General features: G+C 48.0%; 1 protein-coding gene across 3 annotated transcripts in view; it reads right to left on the reverse strand.

Annotated features, from left to right (window-relative positions):
• TRIO (trio Rho guanine nucleotide exchange factor) overlaps positions 1 to 20,625 on the reverse strand; it is a 217,794-nt gene that overhangs the window by 102,054 nt on the left and 95,115 nt on the right. For all 3 annotated transcript variants that reach the window (XM_069958561.1, XM_069958563.1, XM_069958562.1), the window contains exons 20-24: positions 18,862 to 18,977; positions 11,344 to 11,466; positions 3,680 to 3,874; positions 1,735 to 1,850; positions 384 to 450 (exon numbers count right to left, since the gene is read on the reverse strand). In XM_069958561.1, the coding sequence (XP_069814662.1) occupies positions 384 to 450; positions 1,735 to 1,850; positions 3,680 to 3,874; positions 11,344 to 11,466; positions 18,862 to 18,977 (617 nt within the window). The remainder of the gene's footprint in view (positions 1 to 383; positions 451 to 1,734; positions 1,851 to 3,679; positions 3,875 to 11,343; positions 11,467 to 18,861; positions 18,978 to 20,625) is intronic.

Genomic DNA, 20,625 nt, shown 5'->3' on the forward strand with positions numbered 1-20,625 from the left:
CAAGCAACAATATAACCATGCAAATTAAAGGGAACCTGTCACCCCCCGTGCCGGGGTGACAAGCTCTCGACCCCCCCGCTACAGCCCCCTATACTCACCTGATCCTGTCGGGTCCCGCTTCTGGATCCGGTTGGGTCACGGAGATCTCAGCGCGCGCGCCGGGCTGCAGCGGCTGAGTTCTCCGTGACCCGACCGGATCCAGAAGCGGGACCCGGCGGGATCAGGTGAGTATAGGGGGCTATAGCGGGGGGTCGGGAGCCTGTCACCCCGGCACGGGGGGTGACAGGTTCCCTTTAAATAAAGAACACATACAACAACTTTAACTAAAGAGGAAATAAATCAGGTTCACGTTATAAAGTATAACTACATAATAAGCAACTTACGTCCAAACATTCTCGGAGATCTCTAACATATGCCTTTTCTGTCTGAATAAGCTCAGCCATAATAAACCTAAAAGATAGGAAAAGACATATAAAACAAATACCTAAAATTAGAAATGCCTTCAACAGACAATTGTTAAAATGGTAGTTCACCAAAACATTTTTTCTTTCAAATCAAGTGGTCACAGAAAGTGCCAGAGATTCGTAATTTACTTTATAAAAAAAAAAAGACACTCAAGTCTTCCAGTACATATCAGCTGCTGTAAGTCCTGCAGGAAGTCTGGAGAGGAGAGTTTTTTTTTATGGGACTTACCACTGCTTTGGACAGTTCCTGTCATGGACAGAGGTGGCAGTAGAGAGCACTGTGTCAGACTGGTAAGAAAAAACACTTTCTGCAGGACATACAGCAGCTGATAAGTACTGGATGACTTGAGATTATTTTAAAAAAAGTGAATTACAAATTAATATAACTGTTGATTTGAAAGAATTTTTTTTTTGTAAACTAACCCTTCAATTAACTTTTAAATCTAGATTTGCTGCTCTAGGAAGAAGTACCATAGTTTCAAGCGTATAAGACTACCCCCAACTTTTCCAGCTAAAATATAGTGTTTGGGATACACTCGTCGTATAAGACTACCCCTATTCCAATGCACACCAAATAAAAATTAATAAAAAAAAACATTAGACAGCAGCGAGATCTGAGAGGCAGAAAAGGTGGTACAGTAATATTGGTAGGATACAAGGGCGGCCCAGACGGGTGATAGAGATATGTTTTTCTGAGCACAGCACCACTGTACCGCATCTCTTTTTTAATATAACCCGAATGCCTGCAGCTTGCGCTGCCCTTCATATGGTTGCCAGATACATCGGGGATGCCGCTCTTTTTTAGCTCCACCATATGCGGTGACCACAGATTCTTCAGTCTGGTTCCAAGATTTTTTAGCACCCGCCCTATAAGATGACACCCAGCGTATAAGACGACCCCTGACTTTTGAGAGAATTTTCCTGGATTAAAAAGTAGTCTTATATGCAGGAAAATACTGTATTTGGCTAAGCACTTCTTTCTCGATCTCACTGCACAAGATAAGGTACAAAGCTAGCCACAGCTGGAAGGAACATAAAATATGCCGATTCAAAAGAAACAAAAATGTTCAGAAAAAGAAATTGCAGCTACGCACCACCATATACACTATGTTACACTCTAGCTCAGGGGTGTCAAACATAATAGAAGAGCTGGGCTGGCATTCTGTCAGCCCAATCTTTTCAGTGGCACAGCAATATACCCCAAGATCTATCAACTAAACCCGATGCCGGTAAAGTCGAAGAAATGAAATACACAAAATGAATATATTACTCTTTTCTACGGGCAGACTTCCTTTTTTCTTCATTAAGTTCATGTGCTGCATCTCGAAGCTTTACTTCACATCCTGGTGCACTGCCTGGAATTATGTCTAACTGCAGACTTTTATTCTGCAAAGAAACAAAAGTGTTTTAACATTAATTAATATAAAAAAAGGAGACTGCTGAAGAGGAGATGGGTGAACAAAACATGCACTTACCTCCCCAGCTCCAGCTCTCAGGTCTGCTGTCTTCCGCTCCAGTTTCCAGTATCCAGCTGATTCCTGGTCTAGAGAGGAGACTTCAAACGTGATGTATCAGGTCCGCTCAGCCAGTCAGCGGCTGTAGAGGGTCTGACCTCTGCCGCTGACTGGCTAAGCAGGCCTGACACGTCACATCCCAGATCCCACTCAGACCTAGAAGCAGACGAAGACCGGGAGCCGGAGCGGAGGACAAAGGACCCCAGCGCTGGAGCTGGGAAGGTAAGTGCATGTTGTTTTGTTCACCCACCTCCTTTCCCAGCAAGTTTTGAAAGAAAAAGAAAAAAAAAGGAAAAAAAAAAAAAAGCCGTGCCCAGACTTCTCCTTTCAGTCAACTTAAAAGACAAGTGCCATAAAAAACTTTTTCCCAGTAATTGAAGCACATTACAAAGTTATATAACTCTGTAATATGCTTCAATCACCTATCTGCCTCCCTTCCCTGTCTTTTCCCCCCTCCACCCCCCAGCAGGAAGTGTCCTGACTCACACAGACCTGATTACTGTCGTCACCATCACCAAGCTTTTCTCTTAGCTCCTTCTCCTGTTACACTAGCCTCCCCCCTCCCCTGCCTTGTCAGGTGACAGGCTTTCTCAGCTCCCTGGGGTCCGTTTGGCAGGTGATGCAGCTATTGTCCATAAAAAAAAAAATTTGAACTGGCATCCCCGTGCCCAACAGACGTGTCTTAGATTGTGTATGCATTAGGCTGGCACGACCTCTCTGTCCCTCCTCCCCACCCTCTTAATCATTAGAAATGCTCCAGGCAGATTGTCTCCTATTCCCCATCTGTGTTAGCCTGACACATTGGCTGGATCGCCACCTGAGCAATGTTCAGTTTGGAGAAAATGTTCCAGTGGCATTCCTAATGATGAAGAGGCTGGGGAGGAGGGACGGAGGGGTGGTACAAAGTAAGGGCACAGATACTCCCTTTGGGCACGGGGCTGCAAGATTAAAAGTTGTTTTTTAGGACAATAACTGCATCACCAGCCGAACGGACCCCAGGACAGATCTTGGATTAAAAGCAGCTATCCGAAGGTACAAGTGGTTTAGGGGGTCATATTGTGGGTACAGAATCGCTTTAATGTCAATTTGTCAGAGCCAAATAGGTAGCGTTTATAAAAAAAAAAAAGAAATTTAAATATGAGAGCTTGGGTATAGCCTGATGAGGTTCGCCCTACCTATGTATGATAGTGGAAGTTTTTACAAAGGAGAGGTCTCCAGGTGGGGAATATACGAGTCGATGTTGAGTCTGTATTAGGTAGACGGTAACCTCAGGATGCTGATCTCCAAGTATGATGGTTTTGGTTTGCCATGTGATGACTATTTGGGCAGACCACAAAGGTTTGCCTGGGCCTCTAAGTAATCAGTCTTCCATTTTGTTAAAATTTATCAAAAGTCCTGACCGTAACACAATTTCCTGTAATAGATTTGGGAGTGCGAGTTTGGGGGTCGGCGATGGCTAGCAATATGTCATCAGCAAAGGCTAAGACTTTGGCTGTGGAGACACCCAAAGGCAAGCCTGAAAAGATTAGGAAAACACAAAACATATACACTGCTTGGAGCTTTTAGCATAGTCGATAAAAGCTATAATTGTTATGTCATCATACCCCATACTCCGTCAATAAAAACGAGAAGCGTGCTACATTTCGATTTAGCCCTTAAATTATTGTACATTTACCATTAGAATTTCACTGTGCTACTTACCGATTTATTTGAGTCATTATATATTCCTAATGCTTTTTCTAAACTTGTTCGGTATTTCTCCATGCGCACAGAAAACTCTCGATACCTTTTGTCCAGCACAGTAATACATTTTTTTATTTCAGATGAATGAGCATGTCCCTTCTCACAAAAGCCATCAGCGAGCTGTATTAAGAGTTTTACCCTTTCTTTAGTTTGCTACAAAATAAAATGAGAACAATTACATTTTTCTTCAATTTATACATTAAAAAATGTAAAAATGTAATTTTATTTAAAGATTAAAGAGCAAATAATGAAATAGACAGTACAAAAGTAATAAATACCCTTAATGAGCACCTGTTCCCAGGTCAATAATCAGAATAAATTGTTCAGTCTGTACTTCATAATATCACTTTTTCTGTCTGAAATCTTAATATCTGTGCTAGTTGCACAGCATAAACTACCTTTGATACAGTTCTAAACAAAGAGCTTATAAATAAGTTACTAAAGTGCCCCTGTCATTTTAAAAACCTTATAACATGTATCCATGGCAAACGCAACGAGACCGTAAGGCATGTGACCCCCCATTGGATCAGAATGTGGGTCGCACACATTACAATCTCGCCATGGATACCTGAACTTCCGGAAAAACAGTGACATTAACAGCTGATCGGGTAAGCGGACACGCTAAAAGGTACACTTTAACTCCAATATCTAAGGCAGGGGATGCAGTAGGATGTTAAAGGTACTAGCTCCTGCATCCTTTAATATCACTGGCTCTGTAGGCAATGAACAGGCACTGGACACCATACCTGACTCCCTGTATGCCCCTCCACCAGCCGAGCTGCAAACATAGCCATAGGCAAGGTTCCACACAAGAAAACAAAGAGCCGGCGGGACCTGCAGTCTGACACAGGCAACATGGAGCGGGTACCTTCTCTTTTGCTACAGTGGTGCCAGCTGGTAAGGGAGCAGTGGTCAGTGCGGCTGCACATCTTGCTGAATAAGCCAGACCATACTGAGACCTACAGGATACATCCAAAATGGAGACACACTTTCTATATAAATAATTGCTCAATATTGAGCTCGTTCAATGCCTATGACCAACACAGTCTCAACAAAATGCAAACAATCCTCCAAAACAAAAAAGAGAGAGACCTTTTGTGTGATATATAAATCAAAATAGACTAAATTCTTATATAGTAATCCATACCTTTATTGTCTAAAATCATGTATAACAATGAAATCGCAGTAAAAATTCAGAGAACCACACATGGAAAACAACATCACAGGAAAAGCAGACTAGGGTAACCTCATGATAAAGGCTGCACAGTGCTGTAAACTACTAAGTATAGTCAAAACATCACGTTGATAGCAAAAAGTATTTATATTTTATCTCTTTCCAAAAAAGTAGTAAAGCTTCTGGGCCGGTATAAAGTATTCAACAAGCCATCTATAGTAAAGTGACTAGTGCTGTAGAGATAAATAAAGCAAGGTGCAGAGCATACCCATTCACAGTTTTACTGCTTGTCCTGGATGCCGCCAAGCCCCGACGTACGTTTCGTCTCCTTCATCAGGGGGAGACGAAACGTACGTCGGGGCTTGGCGGCATCCAGGACAAGCAGTAAAACTGTGAATGGGTATGCTCTGCACCTTGCTTTATTTATCTCTACAGCACTAGTCCCTTTACTATAGATGGCTTGTTGAATACTTTATACCGGCCCAGAAGCTTTACAACTTTTTTGGAAAGAGATAAAATATAAATACTTTTTGCTATCAACGTGATGTTTTGACTATACTTAGTAGTTTACAGCACTGTGCAGCCTTTATCATGAGGTTACCCTAGTCTGCTTTTCCTGTGATGTTGTTTTTCATGTGTGGTTCTCAGAATTTTTACTGCGATTTCATTGTTATACATGATTTTAGACAATAAAGGTATGGATTACTATATAAGAATTTAGTCTATTTTGATTTATATATCACACAAAAGGTCTCTCTCTTTTTTGTTTTGGAGGATTGTTTGAGACCTACAGGAACAGAGTCCCTCCTCTGCCCTTTAGACAAAGGGCCCAAGATTTTCAAGCCACACAGAATCCCCCAGCACTTCATTGTCCCTATCACAGCTACAAGACAAATTGACATGGCAAAGACACCATGTGGAGGTGAGTGGGGTGCAGCTCCTGAGCCTACTCTTAGGGAGGTATTGCTGGATGTCACCAAATACTTAGCAATAGCATTCCTTCAGCAGCAAGTGAGCATTTTGCAAGAGGCTGTTTTACTAATTATTTGCCAAAATCTCTGAAAAGTGAATAAGAAAGTGACAGTGCAAAACAGTGAGAGACTTGGAAGACAAAAAGTGCCCGTTACAGAAGAGACACTTGCAGGCATGAATAACAGATAGTCTCCCAGCTGCTCAAAGATTAAATTCCTATAATTGGACCTTGCCACAATAATGTAAGAAGTTCTTGAGACTGTAGTGGGCCTGGACCCCACCTAATCTTGGCTGAAATCAACCTTTGGAGAGTATTTTCTATCTCCTTTATTCAAGAGTCCCCCTTCCATCCCATGTCATCTGGGGCACTGCCATAACCTATTCTCGTTAGACTTCTGCACTATAAGAATAGAGAAGCCATGCTGCAAGATGAAAGGGGGGAGGTCTCTTCAAGCAGTCACCATGTACATTTTTCTTTGGAATATGTTCCGGAAATACAAAAGATGGGCCAGATTCAAGAATGTCAAACGTCATCTCCCAGCAAAACACATAGTTGCCATGGAAGAAATCTATTTCTTTAGCGACTCTGAAGATGCCACTTGCTGGCTTGATATGCACCAACATAGTCAGCTGTGGGGATGACACCAGTGTCTTGGAAACAAGTAACTTTTGCCCCACTTCTCTAAGTGGGTGTCATTGGACGGTTTTATGCTGTATATCTTTCTCTAAACGACCTGCAGAGGGCCCCGGCTATCCCATAATAGCAGAACTAGATGCCCTACTACTGTGTCGATGAGCTGCACCTGGTAGTGTGGAGAACAGATAATATGCACATATTATCAGCCCGCCATACTGTGTCTTCAGTAGACACACGTTAATAAAGACAGTTCAACGGTTGCATAGACAATACACTAGGGGTGTCAGTATCTTCATCTACAAAGCCATACCATCCAAATGTCTAGATGTTAAAACTTGACCCCCATGGTTGATATGTCTGTTTATATTGCACTGTTTACACAGTAAAATATGCATTAGGAATTCTTTACATTCTGCAACCATTTAACAGTTCAGTGCCACACTCCTGGAAGGCCCCCTGCTTTTCTGACTGATCTGCTCTTCTCTTGTTACAGGTATGTGTCCACTACAAACCCCAGCATCCCCTCAGTAATTGTGTCTTTGTACTTTCATTGGTATGTGTCCACTACAAACCCCAGCATCCCCTCAGTAATTGTGTCTTTGTACTTTCATTGGTATGTGTATTATTGTTTTACCTTAGCATGGCACAGTCTTTACTTTCCCCACTGATAAGTTTCTCCCCTTTGCTCTGCCCCCCCACCCTTTTTCACACCTGAGCTCTGATCAAATCTGATTCAACTTCCTGGACCTAGTAGTATAAATTTAGAGACAAGGTCTCATTATAGACCTTGGTCTCATTTTTGCACATCTTAAAGTGCAATCTTTAAGTGCTAAATTCAGAATTAGGCCAGAATTGGATCAGAATTGATCAGTGAAGGATTGCTGAAAATACACTCTTTTGTAAGTTACATCTGATCACCATGAAATAGTTCATTAACTTCCTAACTCTCCTTGTCTGCACCTCCTGTGTTCTCTGTCTGTCCTACCCACCCTCTATCCACACTATAAATTACATCCACATCAGCCCCTCTCTCCTCTCCTCCCCCATGCATTGCTCCCATACCCTGTACACTCTCACTCACCTCCCTACAACTCCTTCCACTGTTCAGCACAGAAGTCGCTCTCACAAGTCTTTTAACCTTCTGCTTAACCACCTGCTGTCTCTTTCTACCCTCCTGCTTCTGGCTGCTGGTGACATCTCTCCTAATCCTGGTCCTCCTTCCTTTACTGCTAATCCTTCTCTTTCACTTCCATCCAAAAACTGTTTTAAGCTCACTAAGACCCACTGTCTGCCATCCTCCCTTTCCTCTGTCTCTCCAGCATCCTTCACCTGCGCCCTCTTGAACTCTCGCTCAGTGTGTAACAAACTCACTGAGATTCATGATCTCTTCATTAACAAATCCTTCACCTTTCTTGCCCTCACTGAAACCTGGCTGCAACCATCGGACACTGCTTCCCCTGCTGCTCTATCCTATGGTGGTTTTCATCTCTCCCACACCCCCAGACCTGAGGGTAGGCATGGCGGAGGAGTTGGGGTCCTTCTCTCCCCACAGTGCACCTTCCAGGTAATCTCACCTGAGCCCTCACTCTCATTCCCCTCCTTCGAGGTTCACACCCTCAGACTCTTCCGCCCACTCCCCCTTAGAGTAGCTGTCATCTACCGTCCCCCTGGCTCTCCTCGACAATTCCTTGACCACTTTGCCACCTGGCTCCCTCATTTCTTATATACAGAAGTCCCCACACTTATTCTGGGTGACTTCAACATCCCTATTGATATTCCCATCTCCCCTGCTGCCTCTCAGCTTCTCTCTCTAACCTCCTCCTTTGGCCTCTCACAACTAACCAACTCTCCCACACACAATGGTGGGAATTCCCTGGATCTGATCTTCTTCTGCCACTGTTCTGTTTCTAACTTTTCTAACGATCCATCTGAGCTATCAGACCACAACCTTCTCTCTTTCTCCTTTACCAACATCTGCCCCCCTCCTGACACTCCTACCCCATACATATACAGAAATCTATGTGGTATTAACACTCCTCAACTCATAGACTCCCTTCAATCCTAACGGTCCCCAATCTCATCCCTCACCTGCCCAAACACAGCCACACAACACTACCACAACACCCTTAAAACTACCCTAGACTCTGTAGCTCCCCCTACTCTCCGCACACCCCGCCACAGATGCCGGCAGCCCTGGCACACCCCGGAAACTCGCTTTCTTCGGCGGTGCTCCAGGACGGCCGAACGTCTGTGGAGGAAAACGAGAACCTCCGCTGATTTCATTCATTACAAATTCACCCTCAAATCTTATTACTCTGCCCTCAACCTTGCCAAACAGGCTTACTTTACCTCTCTCATCTCTTCCCTCTCCAACAATCCAAAACACCTCTTCAACACCTTTAACTCTCTTCTTAAGCCCAAAGTTCAGACACCCATTACTGACCTCTGCGCTGAAGACCTGGCCTCCTTCTTTAAAACCAAAATTGACACTCTCCGCTCCGACATCACCTCCCAGCCCCAAAGTCCCATAGCTCCTATTACTTCTCCCATAGGTCCCCTTCCCTCTCCCCCTTCGCTCTCAGCCTTTGACCCAGTGACAGAGGAAGAAGTCTCCAAGCTCCTCTCCTCCTCTCGTCCTACTACCTGCCCTAGTGACCCTATTCCCTCGCACCTCCTCCAGTCCCTCTCTCCTGCTGTCACTGCTCACCTCACCAAAATATTCAACCTCTCCCTCTCCTCTGGTATCTTTCCCTCCTCATTCAAACACTCTATTATAACCCCACTGCTGAAAAAACCTTCTTTAGATCCATCCTGTGCAGCCAACTATCGGCCTGTCTCCAATCTCCCCTTCATCTCTAAACTCCTGGAACATCTTGTCTACTCTCGCCTAACCCGCTATCTCTCTGATAACTCTCTTCTTGACCCTCTACAGTCTGGTTTCCGATCCCTTCACTCCACTGAAACTGCTCTCACCAAAGTGTCAAACGACCTCCTGAAGGCCAAGTCACAAGGAAACTACTCCTTGCTGATTCTCCTGGATCTCTCAGCAGCGTTTGACACTGTGGACCACCAGCTTCTCCTCTCCATGCTCAGCTCTCTGGGCCTCAAGGACTTTGCTCTCTCTTGGTTCTCTTCCTACCTCTCTGACCGCTCCTTCAGTGTATCCTTCTCTGGCTCTACTTCCAGTCCCCTACCTCTTACTGTTGGGGTTCCCCAGGGGTCAGTCCTGGGTCCCCTCCTCTTCTCCCTCTATACAGCCCCCATCGAACAGACCATCAGCAGGTTTGGTTTCCAATACCATCTTTATGCTGATGACACCCAGTTATACACTTCTTCCCGTGACGTCTCCCCTGCCTTCCTGCAAAATACTAGTGACTGCCTATCCGCTCTCTCTAACACTATGACCTCTCTATTTCTCAAACTTAATCTCTCTAAAACTGAACTTCTTGTATTTCCTCCCTCTAACAAACCTAAACCCGACATCTCCCTCTCAGTCTGTGGTACTAGCATCACTCCTGTGCATCAGGCTCGATGTCTGGGGGTTTTGTTGGACTCCAATCTATCCTTTACTCCCTATATCCAAGCTCTTACACGCTCCTGTCATCTCCATCTCAAAAACATCTCCAGAATCCGCCCATTCCTCACCACTGACACTGCTCAGACTCTGACTGTCGCCCTGATCCACTCCCGTCTTGACTACTGTAACTCCCTACTAATCGGTCTTCCTCTGTCTAAGCTCTCCCCTCTCCAGTCTATCCTGAATGCAGCAGCCAGACTCATCTTCCTCTCCAGCCGCTATACCGATGTCTCTCCTCTGTGCCAGTCACTGCACTGGTTACCCATCAAATCCAGAATCCATTTCAAGCTCCTCACCCTCACCCATAAAGCTCTCCACAACTCTGCCCCTCCATACATCTCCTCCCTCATCTCCACCTACCATCCTTCCCGTGCTCTGCGCTCTGCAAATGATCTAACCTTAACATCTTCCATAATCAGAACATCTCATTCCCGCCTCCAAGACTTCTCTCGTGCTGCACCAATTTTCTGGAATGCCCTACCCAAACACATCAGACTCATACCCAATACCCACAGTTTCAAGCGTGCCCTGAAGACTCATCTCTTCAGGCTCGCTTATAACGTTCCCTAAACTGTTTCCCCCTTCTGTTTCCCTTGCTCTATTTCTCTGACTGTTCCTGCACTTTATATGTTTACCTGCATCAGACATTGGCGTTGTTACTGGCTCATCCTGTAATTCTAATTATGTACAATGGCTGGACCATGGACAAATAAAGCACTTATGCCTGGTGTCTATGAAAATTAGTCTGTAAGCTCCAACGAGCAGGTCTCGTCTATACTCTGTATTTTGTATTTTTTTGTTATTTTTATTAACTATGTACTTATTTATTCCAATTTAACTGCGTATTATGTACCTCTGTACTGTATGCATAGAAAAAAAAAAAGCGCTGCGGAATCTGTTGGCGCTATACAAATAAATTTATTATTATTATTATTATTATTATTCTGACAGTGTCATAGAGGCAGGTCTGTGACACTGTCTGCATCTGTCCCATTCTCTGACCACTACTCTGTCTCTAGGCTGCCCCCCCCCCCCCCAACACCTCCTCCTGAAAGATTGACAGCCAGCTCATCTTTGGCTATGTTGAAATCCAGTGCAGCTAAAGAAGAGCCAGCTGTCAATTACACTTGAAGGTAGGGGTAGGGGGTGGCCTGAAGACAGAACAGTGGCCAGAGGGCAGGGCAGGTGCAGACACTGACATAGACAAAAGGTTTTATTTATATTTGTTGAGAAAACTAAAAATACCACAAACACATATATACCTTGGCAGTAATTTGGAACTCTTCATGTTCTTTTAACAGCTCCTGAGTATGCTGTACAGTGGATCCTGTTGATGTATGAGTGGATAAATAAAATTCACCGCTGTCATGAATCCATTCAAGGGCCTAAAACAGTAAAACAATTTGTGTTAAGTAAAGTAATTAAGGGACAAAATGAATACAGAGTTGTTTTTTAAATGTATATATTTCCCCTAATGTCAATTCTAACACATATTAGCATTAGAATACACAATAAAGTTGTTAAATCAGTTTTTGTAATTAGTGGCTGCAGCCACTGCACAGTAAGGTTATGTCTCATGGGAGGGCTCGCGCGCCTCAGGCCCTCCGCTCAAAGAACTGGCATGTCAATTCTTTGAGCAGAGGTGTGAGCCCTCCCATAGAGATACTGTTTGACACTAAGGCAAAGTAAGGAAAGGTAAGTGTGTCATTTCTTTTCATTCTCACTTTAAAAGGGAACCAACCAATTTGGCTGATATTGTTCCCTGGAGCACTGTATGCAGCTCCTGAACAGCCCATGGCACGTACCGGACGTGGCTGTAGCAGAAGCTGTATAGCAGAGAAGAAGCCTGTCTGCAGAAGGCAGAGGCAGGGAGGTATTCATCTGGGCGGCTTCCTGCTAGTCACCGCTCCTTGGCTGTCAGCACGCTCGGAGGGGGTGATTGACCGGGATAGAGGCCCACTTCTGGCCTTTCTTCCTGTCAATTATCTCGCCGAGCGTGCTGACAGGCAGAGAGGTCTGTACATCACTGCAGAATAAGTAAAATATTATTATTATTATTGTACTGTAACGATCCACAGTGTTAGGGCAGTTCTGCAGCTGTCTGTAACATGGAGAGGAGAGATGCCACTACACCTCATGTCAGTCACCATTATATCTATTTCTTGTGCCTGTCATTGGGGGACACAGCACCAGTGGGTATAGGCTACTGCCACTAGGAGGCGACACTAGACAGAAGAAGAAGTGACTCCGCCTGGCAGCCTATACCCCTCCTACAGACACCAGGCTAACTCAGTTTTAGTCTAGTGTCCGTAGAGGTAGACACAGGTGCCATGCACCTCCATTTTTTATTTCTTTTTCTTTTCTTTTAGGTTATCAGGGGGACCGTCGGCGTGGGCTGCCACATCAGACGCAGTTCCCCCTGAGGGTGCATGGAAAGTTTCTTTTCCCTGCGCCGGTCACCCGTCCCCCAACGCCCGCTCCCTGCGGCAGGATACCGGTCCCCCACTAAGGTGCGAGGTGACCGAAGGGGTGACCCTGCGCGCACCTGAAGACGCCGGACAGGTGAGTATTCCTGTCCTTAGCCTTCCTTGGAATCTGGGGGGGGGGGGGGGTCATCCTACCAGGGCACCTAAATATCTCTCCCCCCTGTCTCTCTCTCCTTTCTGCCTCTCTCCCTCCCTGCCTTCCCCCTCAGAGGCCCTGAGCAGGATGGTCTGTGCGGGCCTCTTTCTTCAGGGAGAGGGGGTGGAGGGAGTCTCTGGAGCTCCTGCCCGCAGGCAGCAGCTCCATAGGGGCGACCGGGTGGTTTGCCGGGCTCTTCTCCATTCCCTTCTGCCGGCGGCCACGTTTTTCAGCGCTCCGCGCCGCCGTCTCGCTGCCGCCGGCCTGCCCATAAATTTAGCCCCCGGCTTCTGCCGGAGCTAGGCCGCATCGGCGCACGCGAGTGACGTCACGGGGGCGGAGCGCCCGCCCGTTTTCGGCCCTTCCCGCCGCTGGCTTGCCTCTTATTGGCTACTCCTGTAGCCCCCACCTGCTCCTTCCTGTGCCCCCTCCCTTCCTCCTCTCGTCTCCGCAGCAGCTTGTGGCCTCCTGCTGTTCTCTCTGCCTGCCAGCTCCCTGTGCACAGCAGCAGCAGCTCAGAATCCACAGCATACAGTGCAGTCCCTGCATCCAGTGCAGCTCCAGCTTCCAGTGCAGTTCCAGCGTGCTCCAGCATCCAGTGCAGCTCCAGCATCCAGTGCGGCAGCAGCTCCAGGGTCGGGTAGGCTCACCCAGTGGGTGATATTCCCCTCCTCCACTCCCCAGGCTACCAGCCCTAGCTACCATGTCTGGTCCCCGGGACGAGCCCCCTAGGCAGCTCGCTCCTGCGGCTGTGGCGACACACTTTGCGTGTGCTCGCTGCAATAAAAAGTTCCCCTGCGGTCAGCCTGGCCCCCTCTGTCTGCTATGCCTTAACCCTAGTGCCACCTCCCAGGAGACCTCCCCTGCAGGTTCAGATGTAGCCTCCCCTGAGTGGGCTAGGTCCCTGTCCCAGGCGATTGGTGACCTCTCTAAGCTGTCCCAGGTCATGATCCATGCCATTGAGCGGTTGCCTTCCCAAGCGCCTCCAGCGGCGGGACCCTCCAGGGTATCTCCTGACTCGCCTTCCAGAGGACGGTGTCATAAGAGATCTAGACTCTCTGTCTCACGGTCACCTTCTAGGTGTTCCTCAGACCCTTCTCCGGACAGATCCACTGCAGGCGGTTCCGCTTCCCAGCGACCCCTCTCCGCCTCCTCGGGGGACCCCTCTGACTCTGCCTCAGAGTCCGACAGGGAGGATCAGCTGGCCTCTGCAGTGCAAGCCTTGATCCGTGCAGTGCGGGACACCTTACATATTGAAGAAGAGTCCCCTTCTACTTCAAGGAGTGAAGTCTCTTTCAGTCGCCATAAGCGACAGCCTTTGGTTTTTCCCAACCATAGGGATTTTGAAGATCTTCTAGCCAAGGAGTGGAATCACCCTGACCGGCGGATTCCATCCTCTAAGCGTGCCGAGGCCTTGTTTCCCTTCTCCCCTGACTTGGTCACTACATGGACAGTGCCCCCATCTGTGGACCCTCCGGTTTCTCGACTTTCCAAGTCAACTACTCTGCCTCTGGCAGATGGTGCTTCACTCACTGACCCAGTCGACAAGAAAATCGACGCTTTTTCGAAGTCTGTCTTTGTTGCGGCTGGTTCGGCCCTACGTCCTACCTTTGCCGCATCCTGGGTCAGCAAGGCTTGTTCCTCTTGGGCCAGGCAGTTAGTCCATGACCTCTCCCTGGACACCCCGAGTGAGGATCTCCTGTCTCTGGCCTCGCAGATTCTGCATGCGTCCAAATACTTGTGCGACGCTTCTCAGGAAGCCGCTCGTTTGTCTGCGCGGGCCCTGGCTAACTCTGTAGCCATCCGACGATCTGTCTGGTTAAAATGCTGGTCAGCTGATGCCGCCTCCAAGAAGGCTCTGACTTCTCTTCCCTTTGCAGGGAACAGACTTTTCGGGGAGCGGCTTGATAAAATAATCTCGGACGCTACAGGGGGGAAGAGTTCCTTGCTCCCTCAAAACCGGTCCCGGCGCCCTCAGCCTCACAGGCGTTCTAGCCGTTTCCGCTCCTTTGAGCCTCCGGCGCGTCGTCGCCCGGCTAAGGATGCGCCTCCAGCTCCTTCTAGGAAGCCCTCTTTCAAACCCCGCCCCTCCTGGCAGCCCCGTTCTCGCCCTTCTAAGGGTCCTGCCCCCAAGTCTTCTTCCTGATGGTCCTTTCCCTGTCGGGTCTCTCCCTCAAGTAGGGGGTCGTCTGCTCTCCTTCAAGGAGATTTGGCTCGCCCATGTGCCCGATGTGTGGGTACGGGAGGTGGTGTCTTCAGGATACAAAATCGAGTTCGCGTCCATGCCGCCTCCTCGCTTTTTTCCATCAAATCTCCCACGCTCTTCGGCGCGGCTTTCCGAGCTTTTTCGGGCGGTTCGGAATCTCCTAGCTCAAGGAGTTGTGGTCCCAGTTCCTCCCTCCGAGCACTTCCAGGGATTCTATTCCAATCTGTTCACAGTCCCCAAAAAGGACGGCTCGGTCCGTACCATCCTGGATTTGAAACGGCTGAACAGGTTTGTTCGCCTTCGGCGGTTCCGCATGGAATCCTTGCGGTCGGTGGTCGCGTCTCTAGAGCAGGACGAATTTCTTGCTTCTATAGACATCCGCGACGCCTATCTGCATGTTCCCATTGCAGCCAGTCATCAACGTTTCCTACGTTTCGCCGTCGGTTCTGGACATTTCCAGTTCGTTGCCCTGCCCTTCGGGCTCGCCACGGCGCCTCGGGTCTTTACCAAGATCCTTGCACCTTTGATGGCTCTGCTTCGGTCAAAGGGGGTGGCTGTCCTGCCATACCTGGACGACCTTTTGGTAAAGGGCCGCTCCAAGCAGGACACTTTGTCCAGCCTCCAGATCACACTCGATCTCTTGACCAATTTCGGTTGGGTGATCAATTACCAAAAATCTTCCCTACTTCCCTCCCGCTCTATGGAGTTTCTCGGGATGCTATTCAACACCGAGATGGCCCGCGTCCTCCTTCCTCCAAACAAAGTTGCCTCCCTGCGCTCGGCAGTCTCTCTGCTCCGCTCGGGCGCCCCCTGTTCGATTCGCCTTTGCATGCGAGTCCTGGGCAAGATGGTCTCCTCTTTCGAGGCGATCCCCTTTGCTCAGTTTCATTCGCGCCCTCTGCAGCAAGCGATTCTGTCACAGTGGGACAGGTCCCCTCTGTCTCTCCACAAGAAGATCCTCCTGTCCCCTGCTGTTCGCAGGGAGCTTCTTTGGTGGTTGACGTCTCCGGTGGTCCTCCTCGGCCGCTCGTTCCTCCCCCTCAATTGGCTGGTCGTCTCTACGGATGCCAGCCTGTCCGGGTGGGGGGCTGTCTTCGGGAGCCACACAGCTCAGGGCTCTTGGTCGCCGACAGAGGCTCGGCTTCACATCAATATCCTGGAGCTCCGGGCCATCTTTCTCGCCCTGTCTCAGTGGACCGATCGCCTGAGGGGTTATCCGGTCCGTGTTCAGACCGACAACGTCACCGCCGTTGCTTATCTGAACCGTCAAGGCGGCACCAGGAGCCGCTCTGTCATGACCGAGGCCGCTCGCATTCTCCGTTGGGCGGAGCGGGTTGTTCCAGCTCTCTCGGCAGTCCACATTCCCGGGGTGGACAATTGGGCGGCGGACTACCTCAGCCGCGAAAGACTGGATCAGGGCGAATGGGCTCTACATCCCGAGGTGTTTCTTCAAATCTGCCGGCGGTGGGGATCCCCAGATGTGGATCTCTTCGCCTCCAGGCTGAACCACAAACTCCCCATCTATGTGACTCGGGCCCGGGATCCTTGCGCGTTCGCGGTCGACGCCTTGGTGACCCCATGGGAGCAGTTCCCCCTGGTTTACGCCTTTCCTCCTCTGCCCATTCTCCCACGAGTCCTGAAGCGCATCAAGGCACTCGGCGTTCCCGCCATTCTTGTCGCTCCAGACTGGCCGCGCCGGTCCTGGTACGCCGACGTAGTGCACCTCCTGGCCGACGCCCCCTGGCGCCTTCCCCTGCGGGCCGACCTCCTTTCACAAGGGCCAATATTCCACCCCAATTTACCTCAGCTGAGTTTGACGGCGTGGCTGTTGAAGCCGCGGTATTGAGGTTTCGTGGGTTCTCGGAACCAGTCATCCAAACCATGCTTAAGGCCCGTAAGCCTCAGTCAGCTCGGGTCTACCATCGCGTGTGGAAGTCCTTCTTTTCTTGGTGCGAACAGAATAATTTTCACCCCTTGGTGTGTTCCACGCCCAAGATTCTTTCCTTTTTACAGTCCGGGCTGGATAAAGGCCTCAGTCATTCCACTTTGCGTTCGCAGATTTCCGCCCTGTCTGTTCTTTTTCAGCGGGCTCTCGCTTTCCGCCCCCAGGTGAAGACCTTTCTTCAGGGGGTGGTCCATTTGGCCCCTCCTTTTCGTCAGCCTTTAGAGCCCTGGGACCTTAATTTAGTCCTCGAGGTTCTACAAGGTCCTCCCTTTGAGCCTCTTCGGGAGGTGTCTCTCTGTTTCCTTTCTTGGAAAGTCGCCTTCCTGGTGGCGATTACCTCCATCCGTAGGGTGTCTGAACTGGCAGCGCTCTCTTGTCGCTCCCCTTATCTGGTCCTTCACAAGGACAAGGTGGTGCTTCGTCCTCTTCCTTCCTTCCTGCCGAAGGTCGTGTCTGCATTCCACCTTAATGAGGACATCATTCTCCCCTCTTTTTGCCCTGCGCCCTCCCATCCTAGGGAACGGTCCCTGCATTGTTTGGACCTTGTCCGGGCCATACGGATCTACTTGGCAGTCACTGCTCCCTTCCGCCGCTCGGATTCCTTGTTCGTGGTCCCGTCGGGTCCCCGCAAGGGGCTGGCGGCTTCCAAGACCACCATTGGGCGTTGGATCAGGGCAGCCATCGCAGAGGCCTATCGCGTTCGTGACAGGGCTCCTCCTTTTCGGGTCACCGCTCATTCTACTCGAGCTGTGGGGGCCTCTTGGGCGGTTCGCCATCAGGCCTCAGTGTCCGAGGTCTGCAAGGCCGCCACCTGGTCTTCAGTTCACACTTTTTCAAAGTTTTATCAGGTCCCTATCCTGGCTTCCTCTGACGCCAGTCTGGGCCGCAAGGTTCTGCAGGCCGCCGTGCGTTAGGCAGGCCGCATGGGGATTGTAATCTTCTTTCCCCACCCTCTGGGACTGCTTTTGTACGTCCCACTGGTGCTGTGTCCCCCAATGACAGGCACAAGAAAAGAGGATTTTTTTGTACTCACCGTAAAATCCTTTTCTTGTGGCTTCATTGGGGGACACAGCTCCCACCCTGTTTGAGGTTGTGCTCCCGGGGCTTGTTCTGTTCTTGGGGTTTTCGTTCCCGGGACCAGCCTGGTTTTTTTTTTGCCTGTTTTCGTTACTACTTTCTACTGCTTGTGACTAAACTGAGTTAGCCTGGTGTCTGTAGGAGGGGTATAGGCTGCCAGGCGGAGTCACTTCTTCTTCTGTCTAGTGTCGCCTCCTAGTGGCAGTAGCCTATACCCACTGGTGCTGTGTCCCCCAATGAAGCCACAAGAAAAGGATTTTACGGTGAGTACAAAAAAATCCTCTTTTATCACTGAAGTAAACTTGCAACAGAATCCTAAATCTGACAAAGCGAGGAATGGATTTGAAAAGAGGAAAAATCTTAGCCTTTCCATTATGATCTATTCTCTGTTTAAAGTCTGTAGTATAGTATATAGTACAGTATAGTATAGTATAGTAAAGTGTGTGTGTGTGTGTGTGTGTGTGTGTAAAAAAGTACCCTAACCCATTGAAGCCCCACCCCACTGAAACCACCCCCACCTGCAGGTTGCTGACCCCTGTGACCTGGAAGTTCTTCACAAAACTAAAAAGCAGCAACAGAGGAGGATGCCCAGGGACACAGAGGTGAGAAAAAAGTTGGAGGAAACAACCAAAGGAAAGGGACAGACTACAAATTATTCTCTATTCCAATAAGAAAAAAATGGTTGGACATCCTCTTTAACCAGCTTCCAAGTTAGGGACACTGAATAATGAGAATGGCGACAATATGTAAACCACACTACACTGTATGTTAGTGGTAAACAAGCAATAAGAAATACATCAAATAAAATTTGATAAAAAAAAAAAATAAGAAAAGAAAAGAAACACAATGTGTCATAGCACATGTCAAGCAAAATCGCAATCCAATTCTCTATATAAAAACAAAATAAAATTAGGACTAAAGATAGTAAACCTGTTTTGCACTTCTTTCAAATACTACATATTGTTGACAGTGGTCGAGTCTTCTTTTCCTAAGTGTCCAATAATGTAGCACTCTATTTTCTCTTTGAAACAATTCATTTAAGATATCTAAAAAAAACAACAACAACAAAAAAAACACATAAGACAAATTAAATTGGACAATTTTAGGACAGAAAGTTGAGCAAGCATAGTTTATTGAGCACAAAGAATAGTGTGTCTGAAGCAATCTGTTCTCCAGCAGTATTGGTAACAGATTACAGATATCCACTATACCAGACAACAGTAGTAGTCACTGGGTATAATAAACTGCAACTTTGACAAATTCTCTGTATGCCTAATTGTCAGGCAAAGCAGGGAGGAAGCGTGGTCTCCCTGCACTTGAGTAATCATGAGTTATGCCTGTGCAAATCATGGCAGAAATCTACATCTACTCCGGAGCAGGCTCAAGGTGCTGATTTCTGTGCCTGCCGTGCATTCACAGTCGGATTTAGTGAGGCACGCACCACTAAGTAAATTCAGGTGAGGCATGGCAGTGGGGATTTATGGAGGACTGGCATACAGATACTCTGATCTTGATAAATTTCCCACCACAGTCTTTCTGCTGAAAGCTTAACAGTTTCCTACAAAGACAACTTTTGGCCAGGGGCAGAACATAGATTTGAGTGTCATTGGCATAGAAATGGTACCTGAAGCCATAGGATTCTCTCTCTCTCTCTCTGGTCCAGTTGTCAACTATCTGCTATACAAGATCCCAAGGTGTCTAAGTTTTATCAGTGGTGAAGAACGAAAAGCACGTAGAGGTCGCACTCAGACCCCTCTGCTGGCATGTGTGCCAGTGTCACACCGCCACCAGTCCCAGATTCTTCGGTAAGTGCACCATGGAGGGCCGTGTGTGGGACGGCATCTACAGTATTAAACCAGCACAGGGGAATTGGGTGCTTGGGAATTTGGTTAAGAAAATCATTGTATGCACCCTCGATAAAGCAAGTATGCGAAACACGCGTCGGGTGAGTGGTATGGTGGTCGCTGTGTGGATACTTATTGTGTTACTTAATTTAATACCCCCAATTTCTTGGGGATCTGTTTATGTGTCAGCTCCTATACTGTGATTTTTTAAAGTGTTTTGTAAATAATTTTTCTACATACAGTGGTGCCTTAGATTACGAGCATAATTCGTTCCAGGACCGAGCTTGTAATCCAAATCCACTCTTAAACCAAAGCAAATTTTTCCATAAGAAAACATAGAAATGCAGACAATTGGTTCCACCCCCCCAAAATAATGATTTATTATTCTGAATAACATGTAAAACTAATGAAACAAACATTCAGAAACAGCTGAATATGTGATATTATAAGTTACTGCACAGTAATTGAGAGGATGGGAAACACAAGGGCTGACAGAGACTGCAGGGAGCAGGAAGGAATGAGCAGGGCAGATGTGAGCACAGTATAGCAGCACTCTCTGTCCGGGCAGAAGGGGGTTACATCTATGAAGAGATTACCCCCACAGTCCTGTCCCCTGATGTAAGCCCCAGCCTGAAGTGGATCTGCTATTATTTGGAAGGTGAGGGAGACTTCCTGGGTCAGAGTACAGACCTGTAGACCTCGCTATACAGACCATGCCCCTCCCCCACTCGCGCTCCCACCCAGTACAGGGAGCTCTTAAACCATATTAGAATCAGAAAACAGTAAGTCCTGTGTTTCCCAGGTCATCTGAGCGCTCACAGAGAAGGCAGCCATGTGATTGATGAACACA

The sequence above is a fragment of the Dendropsophus ebraccatus genome, chromosome 2, assembly GCF_027789765.1.
Source record: "Dendropsophus ebraccatus isolate aDenEbr1 chromosome 2, aDenEbr1.pat, whole genome shotgun sequence".
In the NCBI taxonomy this organism is placed as follows: domain Eukaryota; kingdom Metazoa; phylum Chordata; class Amphibia; order Anura; family Hylidae; genus Dendropsophus; species Dendropsophus ebraccatus.